General features: G+C 30.4%; 1 protein-coding gene and 1 long non-coding RNA gene across 6 annotated transcripts in view; one reads left to right on the top strand and one right to left on the bottom strand.

Moving 5' to 3' along the window:
* Positions 1-18,630, top strand: part of Isha (Insulator su(Hw) mRNA adaptor) — a 72,696-nt gene that overhangs the window by 32,446 nt on the left and 21,620 nt on the right. For 3 of the 5 annotated variants that reach the window (XM_014430525.3, XM_014430522.3, XM_014430527.3), the window contains 8 exons: positions 2,584-2,797; positions 8,097-8,323; positions 9,367-9,593; positions 12,102-12,310; positions 12,671-12,842; positions 13,000-13,275; positions 13,360-13,512; positions 13,591-13,716. In XM_014430525.3, the coding sequence (XP_014286011.1) occupies positions 2,584-2,797; positions 8,097-8,323; positions 9,367-9,593; positions 12,102-12,310; positions 12,671-12,842; positions 13,000-13,275; positions 13,360-13,512; positions 13,591-13,716 (1,604 nt within the window). The remainder of the gene's footprint in view (positions 1-2,583; positions 2,798-8,096; positions 8,324-9,366; positions 9,594-12,101; positions 12,311-12,670; positions 12,843-12,999; positions 13,276-13,359; positions 13,513-13,590; positions 13,717-18,630) is intronic. The other 2 variants (XM_014430526.3, XM_014430523.3) reach the window with 2 other exon arrangements.
* Positions 8,071-9,938, bottom strand: LOC106686922 (uncharacterized). Its single transcript, XR_001344084.2, has 2 exons — positions 9,765-9,938; positions 8,071-8,441 (listed from the first exon to the last, which is right to left on the bottom strand). It is a non-coding gene; the product is annotated as an uncharacterized lncRNA (long non-coding RNA).

Below are 18,630 nucleotides of genomic sequence, written 5' to 3'. Positions count from 1 at the left end.
GACTGACAACCGAACACTAGCTTGTGCTTTAATTTGGAAAAAGTTATTTTCAAAGAAAGCTCTGCAAACAATCAAACACTGTATTATTTAAATAATGGTATGAGTAACATCTATTTCTGTAAACCGCCAAACAGTGAAGTAAATAGGATGAATATTATGCCAAAATTGAGATCTAAAGAAATTTTCAATTTTTTGTTGATGCACCATAAACCATGCTAAACTGAGATAAAAAGGCCAGGAAAGATGCATATAGCAAATGTACATAAACTTTGAAAACAGAAATTGAACAGTAGACGATGATGGGAATGACAACTCTTTGTTTCTATGTCTACTGCAGATTTGACTACAAGTAATGTAGTTGATTATTTCTCATGGTGTATGAGGTTCTTTTGACAGGAAGAAGGTTCTTTATCCATACCAAGTCACAAAACTACATCCATTTTTCTCTATAAAAACATTTAAGTGATCAACAACAAACTCAGCCAGAACTGTCAGTTTAGCAGTCTTAACTTTTTAGTTCCTTTTAGGCTTTATCAACACAATCATGGAAAACAACTTCCAATTCATATGAGGTGTTAGTAAAAATACCCCACTACCAATAAGGTACTACAATTTAACAGCTTTCAATCGGGTTCTAGGTAGAAAAGTTGCTACAAAACTATTCAGAGCAACAAAATCTAAAATTTCCTAATAGTTTAAACAAAAATTTATAAACCAAACAAAAATTATAACAAACAAAACTTATTTGTACGAAATATTTTACAAATATCTTGTCCATCCCCCATTTCGATCTCTTCGGGGAGGTGTTCTTCACAATATTTTGATTCTTACTACTACTCAATCTTATTTGAATGTAAAAATATTGTTGTTTATCTTGACTTTTTTTCCTGTACTCTATTTATTTTTAGAACTAATTTGGATTTTTTGTTATTTCCTTAGTTTTAATTTATTCAGCTTCTATATAACTTTGTATATTATTTGATAAATATCGATAGTAGAGGTATTTGTGGAACTTGTGCTAAGTCCTAAATGTACCATCATGTTTAATATAAGCTATATGTTAGCCCTAATTTTGAATGAATGCTCTTTATTAACCTACTAAATGTGCTAAAGTAATAAGTGTGAAGTAAGGTCGAGTATTCTATCGGCCATATTAAGCATAAGAATTCAAATTAGTTCTTAACTTTTACAGGCTTAGCACATGAATTATATTAAATTTATAACATACTTTTCTTATTAAGCTTGTTGGTTAATTATTTTTTGAAATAGCTGATAAAATGAAACTATTTCCTTAAAATTCTAATTCGCATTACTAACTATTTATTTTTAAAATATTGAGGTCACGGTGGAGTGAATCTTTATTTGCTTGTCTCATAAGAGCTGATATCAAATCAAATATACTCACGCTCTGTTTTTACTTTTGGTTTTGATTTTTTTTTTTCCCCCCGGTTTCTAATGATTTTTAAATGTGCTTGTATTGTTAAAAAAACAATTCTGTCTGCTTGGCTGGTTTACTCTATTCTATATATAGTTAAGTCTAAATCTTACCATTGTTTTGTTTATTGTTATTATTCAGTCTGTTATCTTAAAACGTATTTGAAACATAGTTCTGGATATTTCCAATTGAATGGTCAAGTCTCTTTCTGTAGAATAAGAATTATGACCTCTTAAATTTGTGGTGATCATTAATTTATTCGATTTAACATTAATATCTGTATTGACCAAATGCTTGGCCTAATGCCATATTGCTTTTACTTTCTTGGTAGTCTTCTAAGATTTTTATTGCTACACAAAAATTTATTTTACTTGAGTACTAAAAACAATTTTTTCATTTTGTTGCTTTTTTTTTCTTTGTTCCTATTATTTTATGTGATTTTCATTATTCTTTACCACTGTTAATGTTTAGTTGTTTTGTCAATTGTCAAAATTAGTACAGTATGTCTAAAATAAGTTTGCCTGAAGGAAAGGGAGCTCGCACACCCTACCTCCTTCTCCCCCTCACCATAGCAAACCCTTCCTACCGGCAAGAAAGTCTACAACAAAGCATTTTATATTTTACAACGTCCAGAAAAGGAAGTTCACTCGACTGAGTGGAGAGAAGACAGAAGAGTGGGGGGTTGGCAGGAGAATGTTTGCCACTGCGAATCCTTCCCCCTTCTTTACTGACAGGCAAACTCATCATAGATGTACTATAAATGATTTGAAAGTTCGATTATTCTAAATTGGTTATAGGGTTGATAGTAACTGTTCTGATTAGATTTTTGGTTGCTTTACTTGAAATTTTTTTTAATGAAAAAATCTAAATCGTTTTTTCAATATAATGACATCAAAGTTACGAAATATTAACATAAAGGAGCTTTTCATATTCATATTGGATGTATTTTTTTTTCTTCTTTTTTCAGTTGGCTATTTTGTTCTTTATTCTTTTTATTTTTGCTCTTTGATTTCATTTTGTGTGTATCTTTGTTACTTTGACAGTTTATACATCTTTATACATTAAGTTAGGTTATTTATGAATCAAGAATTATTTATTTTATTATTATATGTTAATTTAAAGGTTTTCTGTTTTCTACTATGTTATAGAATTCTGTCTAATCCTGAGGTACTACGGCATTTGCAAACTCTTCAACAGCAGATGTCTAATCGTAAACAAGAACCAACCCAAGAAGAAATAGAAGACAAAATGAGAAGGTTGCAAGAAATGAGGCATCAAGAAGAAGAATTTGACAAACACCTGGCACAAACTTTACCTGTTAGTCAAACTGCCGTTAAATTTTCATCGCATACAATATTATCGGTGTGTGGTTCCAAAAACTATTTTCAATTTGTTTGTTTTTGTCATTAATATTAGTTTTAATCTTTATGTAGTTCTAAGGCCTTGCATAGCATTCATAACAAAATATAAGTATAGAGTAAGATAATCCTGATTAGTTATTGTAGTATTCAATATTTTGTTATGCTTTATGAATTCTTACTATTCATGATTGAGTGATTAATTCAATGAAAGGAGCTAATTAAAATAATAGTAATTAAAAACATTTTTATTTATAGATTTAATTTATAACATTGAAAGAAAGAAGTTCAAATTAATAATTCTATTGTCTAAAGAAATCGACCAAATACAGGTTGAACTAACATACTTAAACGTTCAGGATTCTGCTGTCTTATTAATCAGTTTACGTTTTTTTAAATCAATAACTAAGGGTTACTGTAAATGAAATTATTAAATATTCTTCGATAATTTTCACTTCAAAAAATATTAAATTATTTATATTTGTCAATTAATATTAGGTGTTATTTTGAATATTAAATACGAAATAAATATGATCATTTATTTTATTTTTCTTGAATCTAAAGTTATATATTTTGCATTCTGGATGTTATACTTGTTCAGAATAATCAGATGACTTTCTGAGATACTCGGTTGCAGTTAGTGCTCAGCCTATTATTCTTTTTCTATGATCAACTTACTTTTTTTGTTCTAACTTTTCTCAATGGAAGTAACTATTCCTCTCACCTTAATCCACTTGTAGTCACTATTTCTTGTTTGAAGGCTATTAGCTTTCAGACCATTTCTTATAATCAACATATTAATTTTACCCATTTCCCTTCCAAAATGATTAATAATTTACCAAAATGATTAAATGCTCTTTAAAAAATTCTAGGGTTTCATACTTTTTATAGAATCCAAAACTAAACATTAGGAAATATTTAATTAGTTGGGATCTAAATTTAAATTTGTGATATACTATTTTTTTTAAATCGATAGTCGAGCTTCACCCATTAGTATACTGTTGTAAATACATGAAAATATGAAGAATACATATATTTACAGAGAGGCTGAAACTTATTTTATTGGGAAAATGTGAGGTTTTGCAAGTTATTTCTTAGATTAAACATTGTGTATGATATTTTGTTGTATTTTGGCTCATCTCAGCAAAAAATTGGCTATTTGCCACTTTAGTACTACTCTGTCTTAAGATGGTCTTTTATGATTGATTTCTGGGAAAAATCTAGTTTCCAAAAACATATTTCACATGCTCCACATCAGCATTTAATATAAATTTCTCTGGGGAAGTCCAAGTACTTTCAAGAGCCTGAATCTTTAAATCAACTTCAACTGAATAGTATTAAAACTGCTTAGTTATAGGTTATCCTAAACATTGACAGTTTTTTTTTTTTTTAATTTGTTAAATAGACCTACTTATGACAAATGTGAAATATGTGATGTGTTGTACTTTTAATGGTAGTTGAGATTGGAATTAGTCAGCTTTCATCATATTATTATTATTATTGGCGTGACCATAGAGGTCCAAGGCCTCACGCAATGTATGTAGGAAATACATCACGCGTCTCATGACAAGGTTTTCATAGGGCGGGTTCGTCACTCCCACGCCTATTTTTGTGAGTGCCCACCCATTGGCTTACAGGCCTCACAAATGCCTGGGGGGAGGTTGTGAGTGAGTATTGCATATTTGTATGCTTGAAAAAATCCCGGGTAGGGCCGGGGACTCGATCTCGTAACCTTCGGGTTGGTAGACTGGGGCGTTACCACGCTGCTACCGTGACCCCCATCATATTACCTGTTTCCTTTTTTAAAATATTTAAGTACTTTTTTTTCCCATACCAGTCATTTCTGGCATACGGGAGGGGAGGATTGTCCTGTAGGTTACCAACCTACTCTGACCAGACTGGGAGGGTCACTCCATAGGGCCACCCTAATGAAATAAAAGTAATCCGTTCAGGTCATTATTGAACTGCTGTTCCAGACTCAAGGTTGTTGAGCTGTTGCCTCAAGTCACTCGACTGCAATTACCTCAAACTTTGGTACTTATGTTCTATTTCAGACACTAGTAAGAAAGTAATTGATCCCTGCTCATAATGCCCTATCTTTTCTGAAAAGGGACATTTGGGTTTCATTAACATCTTTAGCAAGTAATGGCAGGCAATTGTGATCTATGCCTAATAGATAGGATGAACAACTTATAAGGATACAGAACTTAACTGGCTCTCTCACTGGTTGAGAACAATAGCAATAAAGAATATGGGAAATTCGAAATTTTCCTGTTGTATAATTTTCTACTTATCTTTTATTATTATTGGATTTTACGGAATTATGTTAGAATTCACTCACTGTTTTTTAGTGACCTTAACATAATTTTTTTATGAGTTGTGGATGTAACTATCTTTAAAAGTTGACATTTTTTCCTGTTATCCATGGATCCATGGAAATTAAGAAAAAAAAAATTATATTTTAATAGACATAAATTTATTTTTAAGTTTTACCCGTTTCAACTAAGGGGAGGGATCTAGATCATTAAAAAAATCATGTATCATGAATATAATGTTTTCATTTTTAAATAAAACTTATAAAAAGTTTTATATTTTATATAGAAGACTAAAAATCCCTTCTAGGCCTTAAACGTTTCTATGATAAAAAAATATTGAGTTATATTATCGATACTAATAGTTTTATTAATAGAAAACAAATCTCATTACATTTTTTCATTTCATTATTTGTTGATTCACAATATTGAATGCTTTAATATTTTTTTATTAGTATTACTCTTTATTTTTTATATTCAGATTTAATTACTATCCCGTAATCCAGAATGTTTCACTCATAAATTATTGGTAGTTTTATTGGTCCTTTTTCAAAACTATTTTTTACTTGATTTTATAATCTATATAATAGTTATTAAAAAATGGCCATTCTACTGGTGTAGGTTTGGATTTTTAAATAGGAACCATGAAAATGAATTTCACGATTGCTGGTACTCCGAAAGATTTTTTTCTTTAAGTAAAAAATCTGATAGAAATGTCAACCCACTCGGGCAAGAATAAAAGGTTAGCTAATTAAAGAAATTTGAATAGATAACTTTAAATCTAAAAAAGTACAATGGTAAGCCATTGCATCTGTCAGGGCAAAGCCATACCAATCCAATACCCTTTTATGCTAGTTATCTGCAAGATTCCAATTGTTTTGATTTGCCAATGAAATGTTACACCTTACATTACATCACTATTTGTTTTGTAATAGATTTTGAAGTAGTTTACTTGAGTATTTTCATTTAATGATGGAAAAAATTAAGATTATTCATTCCTTTAAATTAATATTTATAAGTAATGTAAAAACGTATATCTGTATAATGCTAACAAGATTTTATGAATTGGTTCTACTCATTCTTAACCAGAAGTTTAATTTCAATTTATTGAGCTTTCAAAAATTCATTTCATTTTGAGATTGTATTTTGATTAGTCTTATAATTGCTAGTTTCTTTAAAACTTTTCATCCTTATTTGTTGTAATCAAGTTGTTATGAATGCTCTGAAGTTAAACATTAATAAATAGTTGCTGGAACCATACATTATATTTTAGTTCAGATTTAACCTAACGATTATTTCATAATATAGTTTATATACTAATTTATTGAATTAGTTAATTTTTATTGATTTGGGGGGGCTCGTCATCCTCCATACCTTTTCACTGCTTAATGTTTTGGAGAAGCAATGGCAGGTATTCCTTACCACATTAGAGTTGTGCTAATTCGCACTAAATAATAATAACCAATACTTCAAAATTTTGTCATATGTTCTATTGGTTTGCCATTCTTACAATGGAAACCTAGATAGTGTGGCTTACACAATTGAGCCAGCATAGGATGGTCTTAATCAACTATTGGCCCTATTTTATTAAGAAATCATGTGCTGTATTATCTGTTTATTCTTTCTAATGCTTTTCACCACTTTTTTGTTTTATTTGGCAGAGTCGCATAGACTATGTGCTTACCATATAAATTTCTCCTTAACACCACAGCGATTCTTCTGGTTGTCAAATTAAGATTTGCAGATGGCAAGTCCAAAATAGTGATTGATTTTTTTCATCATAGTGATATTGCATTATTTGTATTGTTTCCTATTAGTGATATAACCTTATCAATTAAAATATATTTAATAATATGTTCTGGGAATAATCCTATTGTATATGTAATCATTTTAGATATATAATTTCTGGTGCAATATTAAGTATATGTTGCACTGTTATTAATTTCTTCTTCATTGTTTTTTTTTCAACCATCTAAAATCAAAGATCTAAGTTCATTTCATTAATTTGAATTTCGAGCCCAGAATATGTGAAAATTAAACAATTTGTGGACTAATTAATTAAGATTTACAAAAGTACCAGCATTTTCATATATTTTATCAATATAAAGTATAATTGATAACCCACAGTTAAAATTATCTGTGATAATTTTATCAGTACTAATGTTGGAAAGGATTTTAAAAATATTTTCATTTGGAAGCAATAATAAATAATTAAAGGTAAAACTGGAAAAAAAAAAGGTTGAATTTCTTCCGTAACTGCCAGTGTTCCATTTATGTTGTTCTTATCCATTCATTATTAATTCTACATCAATAAATGCTTCAAATTGAATAAATTGTTGGTACTTAATTACTGAGTACTGATGGATACCATGAAACTTGAGTGTTGACCACTAAAGTGACAGTCATCTGCTAACTATTTCAAAATAATTTTTGTTTTGTATGCTTGGAAATTCATTGACCAACTATAAAATCAGCCCCAAGTGGAAGGAATATTACTATTCAGGAACACTACCTACCCTTCTGAGTCATTTCTACTTAATTTATTTTAGTGTTTGCATGTGCCTGTTAAAAATGATAGTGAAATTATGTCCCAGTACTAATTATTAACAAACATTATTTTCTGAATTTTTAAACATTTTACATTTTAATGATAATAAAGGATGATTACGTGTGATAATGGGACCTGGCGGCCGTGCGGGTTAGGTCATAGGTCCCGGAGCTGGAAATTTAATAAGAAAAACATTTTTTTTTTTTCGGTTAACAGTGATTTAAAAATCAGTCAGAAGTTTTGTTTGTTAATTACATAAATAGGTTTTTGTTTTTACTAATAAATGATTATTTTTATTTTTACTGAACCCATAATTAATTTCATTTTGATCAAAAAGTTACAATTGTTCTTACATTAAGCCACAGATCTATAACTTAATTCATTTTATTCCTATGTGAAAATATTGCTAGAAGTCCATTGCACATTAAAATGTTTTATTTTAGAATCTTCCTTTCGCTGCTGAATGCGATTTCAAGCCAACAGTTATGGAAAATGCAACAGATACTTTAATGTCTCAGGCACCTCCTCCTGTTGCTCCGCCTCAGCAGTTGTCATCATCGATGCCTGCATATAGTACTCCTTCTACTGCTCATCCATTCCATGGCACAATTCTGGACCAAGATCTTCCAACCCTAGATTATGATGAAAGAAATCTACCATCTTCAGCAAGGTGCAGTACTTATCTAATTGATTATAATTTATATAATATTTTTTTCTTTTTCATTAACTTGACTTGTCTTTTCTTTTATCTTTTTTTTTTGACGTTTGACCTCTGTCCTCATCAGTGCCTATTTACAATTATAGTATTACATTAGTTTAATTTGAAGAATGTGTAGATTTATATATGTGGTGGACTAAAGGATGAACAATTACATAAAATGCAGTATAACATTATTCTCGGTACTAGCAATTTCATTTGTGCTAAAATGGATGTTTCTACTAGAAAAAGTATTTTCCCTTAAATTTTGAGCATGATCATGTTAAATACATGTTCTATATCTATCTACTTTTTGGGAATATTTTAGGGATTTTTAATGGTTAGAAGTTCACAGCAAATTTTATGAAAGTCACCATTAATTCACGAGATTGTCCCTGTTGTCAATATTTTTTTTTTTATATTTAGCTATTGTTCATTATATGTACATAGTTAAAGACATTGAAAATGCTCTTCTAGAAAGTCAGGTTAGAAGTGAGATTAATCCTGCAAAGCCCATAAAAATCTTTCAGAATTTGTATTAGTTTTTTCTGCTGAATTTTCTTATAAACTTGATTTAAAATTATGAATCTTATTAAGACCTCATTAATGTGTATTGTATGTACATTGCTATACATGAAAATTAAAATAGTCATTTTTTATGGCATCTTTTATATAATAATGGTTGCCTTACAGCATTGAATTGGATTAATTATGGAAGGAACCCAGTTTTCACATTCTATCTCATAAACCCTATAAAAATCATTTGGGGAAAAAATGCTTTTATATTTAAAAAAATGTTCCAATAGATTCATGACATATCCTTTGAATAAGTTATTACGCTGTGACAAAAACCTTACTTGGTCAGGAATTTCACAAAATGGCTTTGGATAGCGAAAATTTCTGCCGATATCATGCAAAAATTTAAATTATATCTTTGAAAAATTGTTATTGTCATTTGCTTGGCATGGGATTAGTACTATAATTTATTTTTACTAAAATAATCATTTTATTTCTAGAGTTGATGTTGAAGTCATTGATCTCCTTCGAAATGATTCTCCACCTAGAAGAAGCCCACCTCGAAGTAATCGTGATAGCAGGAGACGCCGAAGATCAAGATCCAGAAACAGACATTCAAGATCTAGGTCTCGTTCAAGAAGACGTGCCAGATCGACATCAGAAGACCGCGAGACTGAGCGGAGAAGAAAAAGGGGGCTCCCACCCATTAAAAAGAACCATCTTGCAGGTTAGCTTTAAGTTATTTTGCTTTTTATAATTCCTGAACAATATAAGTACTTATTTTTTAATAATTTATTATAGGTTATTGATTTTATCTGTTTACTTCTGTGAATTTTTTTGGTGATTGCTTTTAAAATTATGAATATATAATTTAGTGGAAATGTATCATGCAACTTACCTATTCTATGTACCTAATTTTAATATAATCAAAAGGATCTTGTTTTGGGTTATATGCAATATACTAATATTAGAGTGACTGAGCTCCAGCTTAGTCGGCTTTGTTTAATGATGGTTTTCCTAATTGGAAGTATTTCTAGCACTAATTATACAAATTTATTTTTTATTTAATTTAATTTTTTATTGGGTTGCTATGGAAACATTACATAATTAACACATCTGTCTACAAAATTTTGTTAAATCAATATTACTGGAAAATGAAATGTTTAAAATTATTATCAGAATATTTGACTACATGAGAAAGCAATGGTTATTTATATATGAGATGTAATTTCATGTATAAATACAAGTATATGAGATGATTGGGGATGCTGTGAGAGCAGACCATCTTTAAATATCTTCTAATTATATCATCTATGATCAACTAACTCATCATTTAAAAAAAAAAAAATTGAAATTTTATAATTTTTATTAAATACTTGATATTTGAGTCTTGATTGAAGTTCTCTATTTGCAATTATATAATTTCACTCGAAATAGTTTTAAATATTTTGATTTGAATATTTAAGTAATCATGCTTACTATAAAACAATATAAAATGCACTGTGTATTTATATTGTTAAATGTGATCATTTGCCATTTGATGATTTTTAAATTATTAAATAACACTGCAGTGAGATTATAAAATTATTTTCTATAGGGAGAATATATAATTTTTAATAACATTTGGTGGTGCCTGAATTGAACCTTCTGGTTCACTAAGCCTTTATTATTATTATCAGGTTTTTCTCGCTATTGCAGGTTGTATATCTGAAGTGGGGGACCCAGAAGTTCAACCACCTTCATATTTTGTTTATTTATTTATTTTCTCTTTTCAAATATTTAAAACCTTTCGCACTATATGTGCTGTGTCTCAGAGAACCGACTGTTGAGCCTCTCTAAATACATCAACAGGCACTCCCAAACAATTCATGCCTGCCACTGTCGATTTTGGTATGAGGCCATTGGTAGATATTATGATTGGAGTTGAGGTAACTCCCTCCAAGTGATACAGTTCCTTCAGTTCAATCGCCAATTCCTGATATTTCCTTAGTTTTTCCCCCACAGTAGAGCTTATATTATTATCGTTTGGGATTCCGACATCAATAAGTTCCGCTTTCTTTTTTCTTAGATCAATAGGAAGGATATCTGGTTTATTATGGCGTACTGTATGGTCCGTAATTATTGATTCATCCAAATAGAGCTTGAGAGGACCTTTTTGGAGGAGTCTATTTGGGTGGTACTTGTAGTATGGGTTCTTATCATCAATTAACTTGTACTTTATCACCAGGGCCTGATGCAAAGTTTTGGCCTCATTGTTGTGCCTCTGTAAATATTCAGAACCAGCCAACTTCTCAGAACTTCCACCCATGATATGTTGGATTGATTCCAGCACTACTGAGCATAATGGACACTTATTCGGTATTGTGTCTTTTAGCACATGCTTCCTATATGATTTGGTGGCAATAACCTGATCTTGAATGGCAATCACAAATCCCTCTGTCTCGGAGAATAGCCTTCCAGCTTTTAGCCATTCAACTGATCTTTCTTTGTCTATGGAGGCTTTGTTCAGTTGGCTATAGAATCTCCCATGCAGCGACTTGCTTTTCCATTCCGCCAGTCGTTCATTTTGTGATACGATTGTTGATTCAACATCTTTGCTCAGATTAAGTGCAGTTAAACCAGAGCCCATCCTTGTGATGGCGAGACAAACCCCTGTTGTTTTTGAGAGAAAGTATTAGCATAGGGTCTCTTCCTGTTTGCGGCAAGCTTCTTCAATATTTAGCAATCCACATCCTCCCAAATTATTATTATTATTATAGCGAGACTTAAATATTTAATTTAGATTTATCAAATAATTTATAACTTTTTATATGTAAAATATATACATTTTCTCATACCATTAAAATAACAATGTTTTCTTTACATTATCAATATTAATCATAGAGTAATGTGGAGTGCAGGATTTGTCCAAGATCCTTTTATATTTAGCAGTGTTTTAGAGTTAGCCACGGGAAAGAACTAAACATCTGTGGGTATCCAATGGCAACAATAGGAACTATCATTAAATTTATTTAGGTTTGACCTGTGCTATCTCAAAAACAGTTCATTTTTGGGTTTTAATTCTCAGGGCCCAACATAAGTTCTCTTTTTAATATTTTTCATAATATTTAATATGTAATTGTTTAATTTCCAATGCTTCTGTTCTCTTCTTAGTAACAGTGAATATTGTTTGATATTATTTAATAAGGGATGTAAAATATTACTACAATATATATTTTTTTAAATTATTTTATAGTGTGCAGTACAACACTCTGGATTGGTCATTTATCAAAACTGGTTACTGAAGAAGAATTATCAAATACATTCGGCAACTATGGTGAGATTGTCTCAATCAACCTAATTCCTCCTAGGGGTTGCGCTTTTGTATGCATGAATCGAAGGCAAGATGCAGATAAGGCCTTAAGAAATTTGAAGCATGTCAAGCTTCATTCTAAAGCTATAACAGTAAGTTGAGTTATATTTGTTAAATGTTGTATTGTACAATTGATATTATATTATATGTTATAACAGGGTTGAAAGAACATAGCAATTTTATTTGGTTTTTAAATCTTGTAAGACCGAAACAATTTATTCTGTTTTTGAATTTATATATTAGAAATTATTTTCCATCTTGCTTGGATTATATACTGACAATGATAAATAATGCTTTTGCATTTATCAATTTAGCGAAGTTTTCAATCCTTTCCGAGAAAAATTAACAGTAAAATATTGATTCTAATATTGGAATTATAATATTATAATTTTTTTTAATATATATCATAAATGTTTTGTTTTTGCTACTGTTAATTGTTTTTCTTAATATAGATCGCATGGGCTCCTGGAAAAGCCATGAAAGAAAAAGAATGGAAGGACTATTGGGAGGTCGAAACAGGTACATCATATATACCTTGGAATAAACTATCACACGATACTGATTTTACTCTGCTTGAAGAAGGAGGGATGTTGGACGAGGAAACATTTCCTGAATGGCTGAAAAGTAAGTTTTATAATTTTATGTAATTATTTAACATTCATTATATCAAGCTTCATTTTGATAAACTCTTAAAGTTTCTAATGAAAATGCTAAAGATTGAAATTATAAACAATCAACTTTTTCATGTATATCATTAATTTATTATTTTCTAAAAATTTAGCTGATGCCGCTTTGAGAAGAAGAGGGGAAAGGAAAGACCGAAATGATGACTTCAAAAATTCACAGGATCCAAATTCTGATATAATGCTTCAGTCTAAGAAAGATGACCACAAGAAATCAGATTCAGCATTAGACATTCCTATGCCAGCAGGAAACTTACCTGGATTCATACCTCTCCCTGAAACAACAATGGCCCCCCCTCCGGTTTCTCAGCCTGCAACTCCAATGCCTCCACCTCCGTTAGGGCTGATACCACCACCTTTTGCATTACCTCCACGTGAGTTAGAATTATTTTTTTGTTCAATTTTGACAAAAGCAAGTTATTATTGTTTTTTATTTAACTGTAATTTTGTCTTTTCAGAGCGGTTACCAGGACTTTTGGGACCCATGGGACCTCCAATGATGGGTCCAATGGGTAATGTACCTCTTGGTGTCCCTCCTCCACTTATGATGCCTCCACCACCACAACAAATGGTTCCTAGAATGCCTGGACATTTCAATCCTGGTCCTCCTGGTATATTAATATTATAATGAATGTTTACTTTATAAATGGTATCTTATATATGTTTTTCTAATTTGAAATTGATTTTAGTTGGTATGATGCCAATGCCACCTGGAGGTGATAAATCGAAACCACCACAAATGCCTGGTATGCCACCCGATGGATTCACAGATCATATTGCTTCTATGTTCGGACTGCCTGTCAGTGCACTGACTGGTAAGAAATTTTTTTATTTGTATAAATGAATTTTACTATATTAAACGGGAGTCAATTTAATTAACACTGAGGCTCCACTAGGAAACCACAATTCTTTTTTACTATCCCATAAATGAGTAGTCTTATTGTGGGAGTAAATACTAAGAGGCACAAAAAAGTCCATATGACTAATTCTCAACGGTATAGGGTAAAAATGAAATTTTGGGTTTTTAGCTATTATCTGTAGTTGTTCTTTAAAAAAAACTCAAATAAATCTACTTCAAAGCTCCCTTAAAAAGATGTAAGAGATACCAAACTAAAGATAAGAAAATTTCCTATAGATTTAATGGGTTGGATCTGGCAAAAAAAAGGAAATAAGCATTCCATGACGTTATGTTGAAAATCAAAGTTTAATATTTCTAAAAATATTACAATCTCATTCCACACAAAGTGGAAGAGTGAGTAAAATACTTGACAGTTCAATTATTGATATTAGGAACTCTCTTATCTCGTTAATCCCTATAGCCTAAAATAAACCCACAAACCTTTGGAATTGGACCACATACCATTAGCAGTTTAACAGCTAGTTTCAATTGGACAGCTGTCCAGTCAACAACAGCCAGCCTGTCAGACAGTGACTTATTTACCATTATGAAGACAGGTAGATTGATCAGAATGGGCTGGTGAGGTTGCTTATGGTGAGACAGTGGACAGCTATTAAATGCATAGGAAATTTTCTTATGTTTACTTTGGTACCTCTTACATTTTTCAAGGGAGCTTTAAAGTTGATTTATCTTAGTATTAATGAGAAAAAAAAATGTTAACAGCTAAAAACACCACAATAGTTGATTTTTATCCTATACCGTTGAGAATTGGACAATGGGTCATATGGACTTTTTTATTCTTTCTAAGGTATAGTATCTGCTACCACAATATGATCACTCATTTATAGGACACCCTGTATAATGTATAAAACATAATATTTAGCCAAATAAAGTTTAAATACTTGTTTTTTAACCATGACGACTATTGTTGCCACCTGCGTATGCCCCTCAATCTATGTATGTTATCAGCTAATATATGATGTGTAGGTTAATTATTGAATAAGGACTCCAGAAAGTCATTGTATGTCACCACATTTTCTATTAAACATTTAAGCAACATGAAATTATCCAAAACAGCATATGTTATCAACTGTTATTTTTTCTTTAACTTTCATATAATAATGTTTAAATTTATACACTCCCTGACCCTTACAAAAAATTTGCTCAAACTAGGTACAGATAAGGTTTTCATTCATTAGGGGTTCAGTACAACTTTGATTATTTATATTACATGAAATGTAATTCATACTCTCAACTCTTTAATGGAATTAACATGTTTCTTGTTTGATTATTAAAATATTATTTTTCTCTGCTCAGTAGAATACTAAATACTCACTCACTGTTGGGCGCTACAATCCTTGTAGGACCTGGGCCTCTGCCACCATTCTTTCCCATGCCTTGCGGTCTCCAGCGAGACTCCTCCAATTTTCAATTCTCATCCCTCTCAAATCATCCAGCCACCGACGCTTGGGTCTGCCCCTTTTCTTTTTTCCTCCTGGTGCACCATTTACCATCCTTTTAAGTAGCCTGCAGGGCTCCATCCTATCTACACGTCCCATCCATCTTAGCCTGCACTTCTTCAGGCTCTCCTTACAATGCCTTTATTTCGTCATAGCTTCTGATTCTCCACCTGTGCTCCTCTTTAACGGCTCCAAAGATCTTTCTCAGAACTTCTCTCCCAAACCAGTTGAGCTCTTCTATTTTCCTTGATTTGAGTCCATGCATGTCTCACTGCCATACATTACCATAAATTCTAAATAATATTCTAAAAGAGCTTAAAATGGACTATTTTTGTTTTAGTGTAAGAATATGTTTAGCTTCTTCAATCGCCGAATTGGTATTTGTCCTTATACCCAATCATACCACTCCAAACGCAAACTGTCCAATACTAGTAGTAGCTAAAACAATTTTAGGTGCACACATTTTACTTAAAAATATCTTTGAAACTAAACTTTCGTTTTGTTAATATATACTTCATTTGCAAAAAGGGATCTCCAACAGAAATAACATATATGATGATGTGTACTCAAAATTAACCAGTCACCTTTTAATTGTATTTTAGACATGTTCCAAAAAAATGTTAATACAAATTCTAGTTTTTAATCAAAGGCTGTTAAACTAAATAATTAAACAGTTTGGATAGTATCAATATCGAACAATATCTTCCTTTTATTTATTTGGTTCAGTACTTTGCCTGAAAAAAGAATCTCGCCAACAGTCAATCCTCAGACATCACAACTTGAGAAAAACAGCGTGGGACTGCTTTTACACATAATGGAACCAATAGGAAAAAAATTAGAATACAGGAGTAAGTTGATTTTGTGTAAATTGAACTGTAACGCTGCTCAATTCTAGTAGAAAATTATTATATTGTAATTAAAGAGTAGGAATTTAGAGGATATTAACAATCCTGGTTGTGCCTGTCTCATTGAGTGACCGCCTCCTGTTAACTCACACACTCCTATTATAACATAAAAAAAATTTCTGCTAAATAGCTGCTCTTTTCTAATTGTTACCATTATACTAAAACTAATATTTTCTACCTTAAACTATTAGAGGAGGCACAATCATTACTGATAGAATTTCAGTACATTATTTTGTTTGCAGAAGTTGCACTTATGTCAGCCCTTCCCAAGATTGCCACAATTTTTTTTTTTTTTTTTTCGTATTCTGAAGTGAAGTGAAATGTTTTGTTTTAAATAAATTTAAAAATTTTGTTTATTAAAATATCTTATCCTGCCTTAAGAAAAAAATATCAATGCTTACGTTACAAAACCAGGACCACAAACAGTGTATATTTAAGTGTGTTTTTTTTTTTTTATTTTTACCTTATGTAAATTTACAAAACTGAAGTAGGTTTTATAATTTATTGATTATTACCCTCATTTCTCTGGCCATTAAGCACCATTATTATAGTTCAAGTTTTATTGTACATGAAATAGTTGGTTTTAAAAAAGTTCTTTTGCATTTACCAATCTTGTGCCATCAATATTCAAAATATTTTTTTCTATCAGTTCACTATAAATAAAATAATTTAAATACTAAAATATAATAAATACTACAGGAAATAGCTTACGATTTTTTATTTTCAATTTTATTATCTTGTAAAGGTACCCAACTATATTAGAATGATGTGACATTTAGTTTCAGTTTTATTGCTCTAACACTTTTTCCAATATAAAAAAAACTTTTGCATTTTATTTTCAATAAAAATATTGGAAACATGTATATAAGGAGAAAATTATGGTTTATTTTCTTGGTGGTTGTTGATTTATTTTTTTTTTCAAAATTTGATTGATATAAAATGTAATGACATTAACTTTGTATTTGTAACCATAATTACTAATGTTCTGTAGGTTGTTCTTTCTCCCTCACATTTCCTAATAATACTTCGTTTTTTTATTTATTGTAGGTATGCCAATGTTTTTTATACGTCCTCCCCCATGGCCATTTTAATCACATAATGAACTTATCTACTTTAAAGTTGTACATACGGATATGTACTATACCAAAGAAGTTCAATGGAATAATGCTCAATGACTAAATAAATATAATATACACTTTGACTCATGTTTGTCATTTTTTAATAAATTTAATTACTTGATATGCTATAATTAAATAGAATATTTTAAAATTTTTAGTTTCTACTATTGCTGTGTTTGCTTTGTGTAAACAAAAAAATTAAATGTTTATTTTCCAAATTCTTTCTGAAGGTAAAATTATAGTTAAAGTAAATTTAATTTTTTTTTATCTTATGGTTAATACTTAGGTGATCTTTTTCATAAATAAAATTCATGTAATTAGGCCTTGTGATATAAAGATATTTTTTTTTTCAAAAGTCGGAAGTTCTGAGTAATTTTAAGAAAGTTATAATTAGTTCTAAACTTTAAAATATCTTGCTTCAATTTTCATAAACTGTGGAGATTGCTTTTTTTTTTTTTTTTTTTTTATATAAAGAATTGGCTTCTTGTTAGATAATTCAATTGAAATAAAACTGATATGTTCTACATATTTACAAGCTTCTGTACACTAGAGGACTTGTCACCAACTACCAATAGCTAGGCAAATTGGGCGAGGGGAATGAGAGGTTCTCGCTTATTTTTCAATCCAATTTACTAAGTGATGATTTGTAGTATCAATAAACACTTTTTTGTACCTTTTTTTTTAGTTAAAATGAATGTTAGTTTTATATGTCAACTCTCCTTAATGTGAAATTTGAGGGTTCAGATAAAAATAAACAATTAAATCTGCTTGAATTTACTACCAGCGGATTGGTCCTTCCCTATTCTGTGTTATCCTATGGCTATACCCCTTCTAATGTAAAACACCCCTTCAGCGGACCCATGCAGTTTACCTTAAAATACACCACTATAGCAACAAAAAGACTTCTGTTACATAAGTTATTAGTCATTGTTTTTTACAATAAAAGGGGATACAAAAAAAAAATGTTAGAGTTCCTAGAACACTCAGCTATTGAGGCTTCATAAACTTTTAATATTAATAAAAAAAAATTATCTGTGTATATGTGGTCAATCTAGCTTTTAAAAAAAAGTTTTAAGATCCTAAAATTAACACAATTAAGGTTGGAATATACCTTAGTTTTTACAGCAAGCAATTTTTCCACTAAAATTAACTTAAGGAATGTAGAAAATGTATGTAGGAATAAGTTTTCTCAAGGAATGGCTCTAAAGATTTTGATTGGACTGATATAATTTAATCATCTTTAATCTCATATAGGTCTTATCCTAATTATATGAAATAGTCTTCTAGGGCTTAAATGGCAAATTTTCAAATTAGCTTCCTTCTAATACCTTATTTTTTAGTTTAAATT

Source organism: Halyomorpha halys, unplaced genomic scaffold (genome assembly GCF_000696795.3).
Source record: "Halyomorpha halys isolate HHAL.00 unplaced genomic scaffold, Hhal_1.1 Scaffold898.1, whole genome shotgun sequence".
NCBI classification, from domain to species: Eukaryota; Metazoa; Arthropoda; class Insecta; order Hemiptera; family Pentatomidae; genus Halyomorpha; species Halyomorpha halys.
The sequence above is the reverse complement of the archived record's forward strand: the minus strand, read 5'-3'. Positions and strand labels throughout refer to the sequence as shown.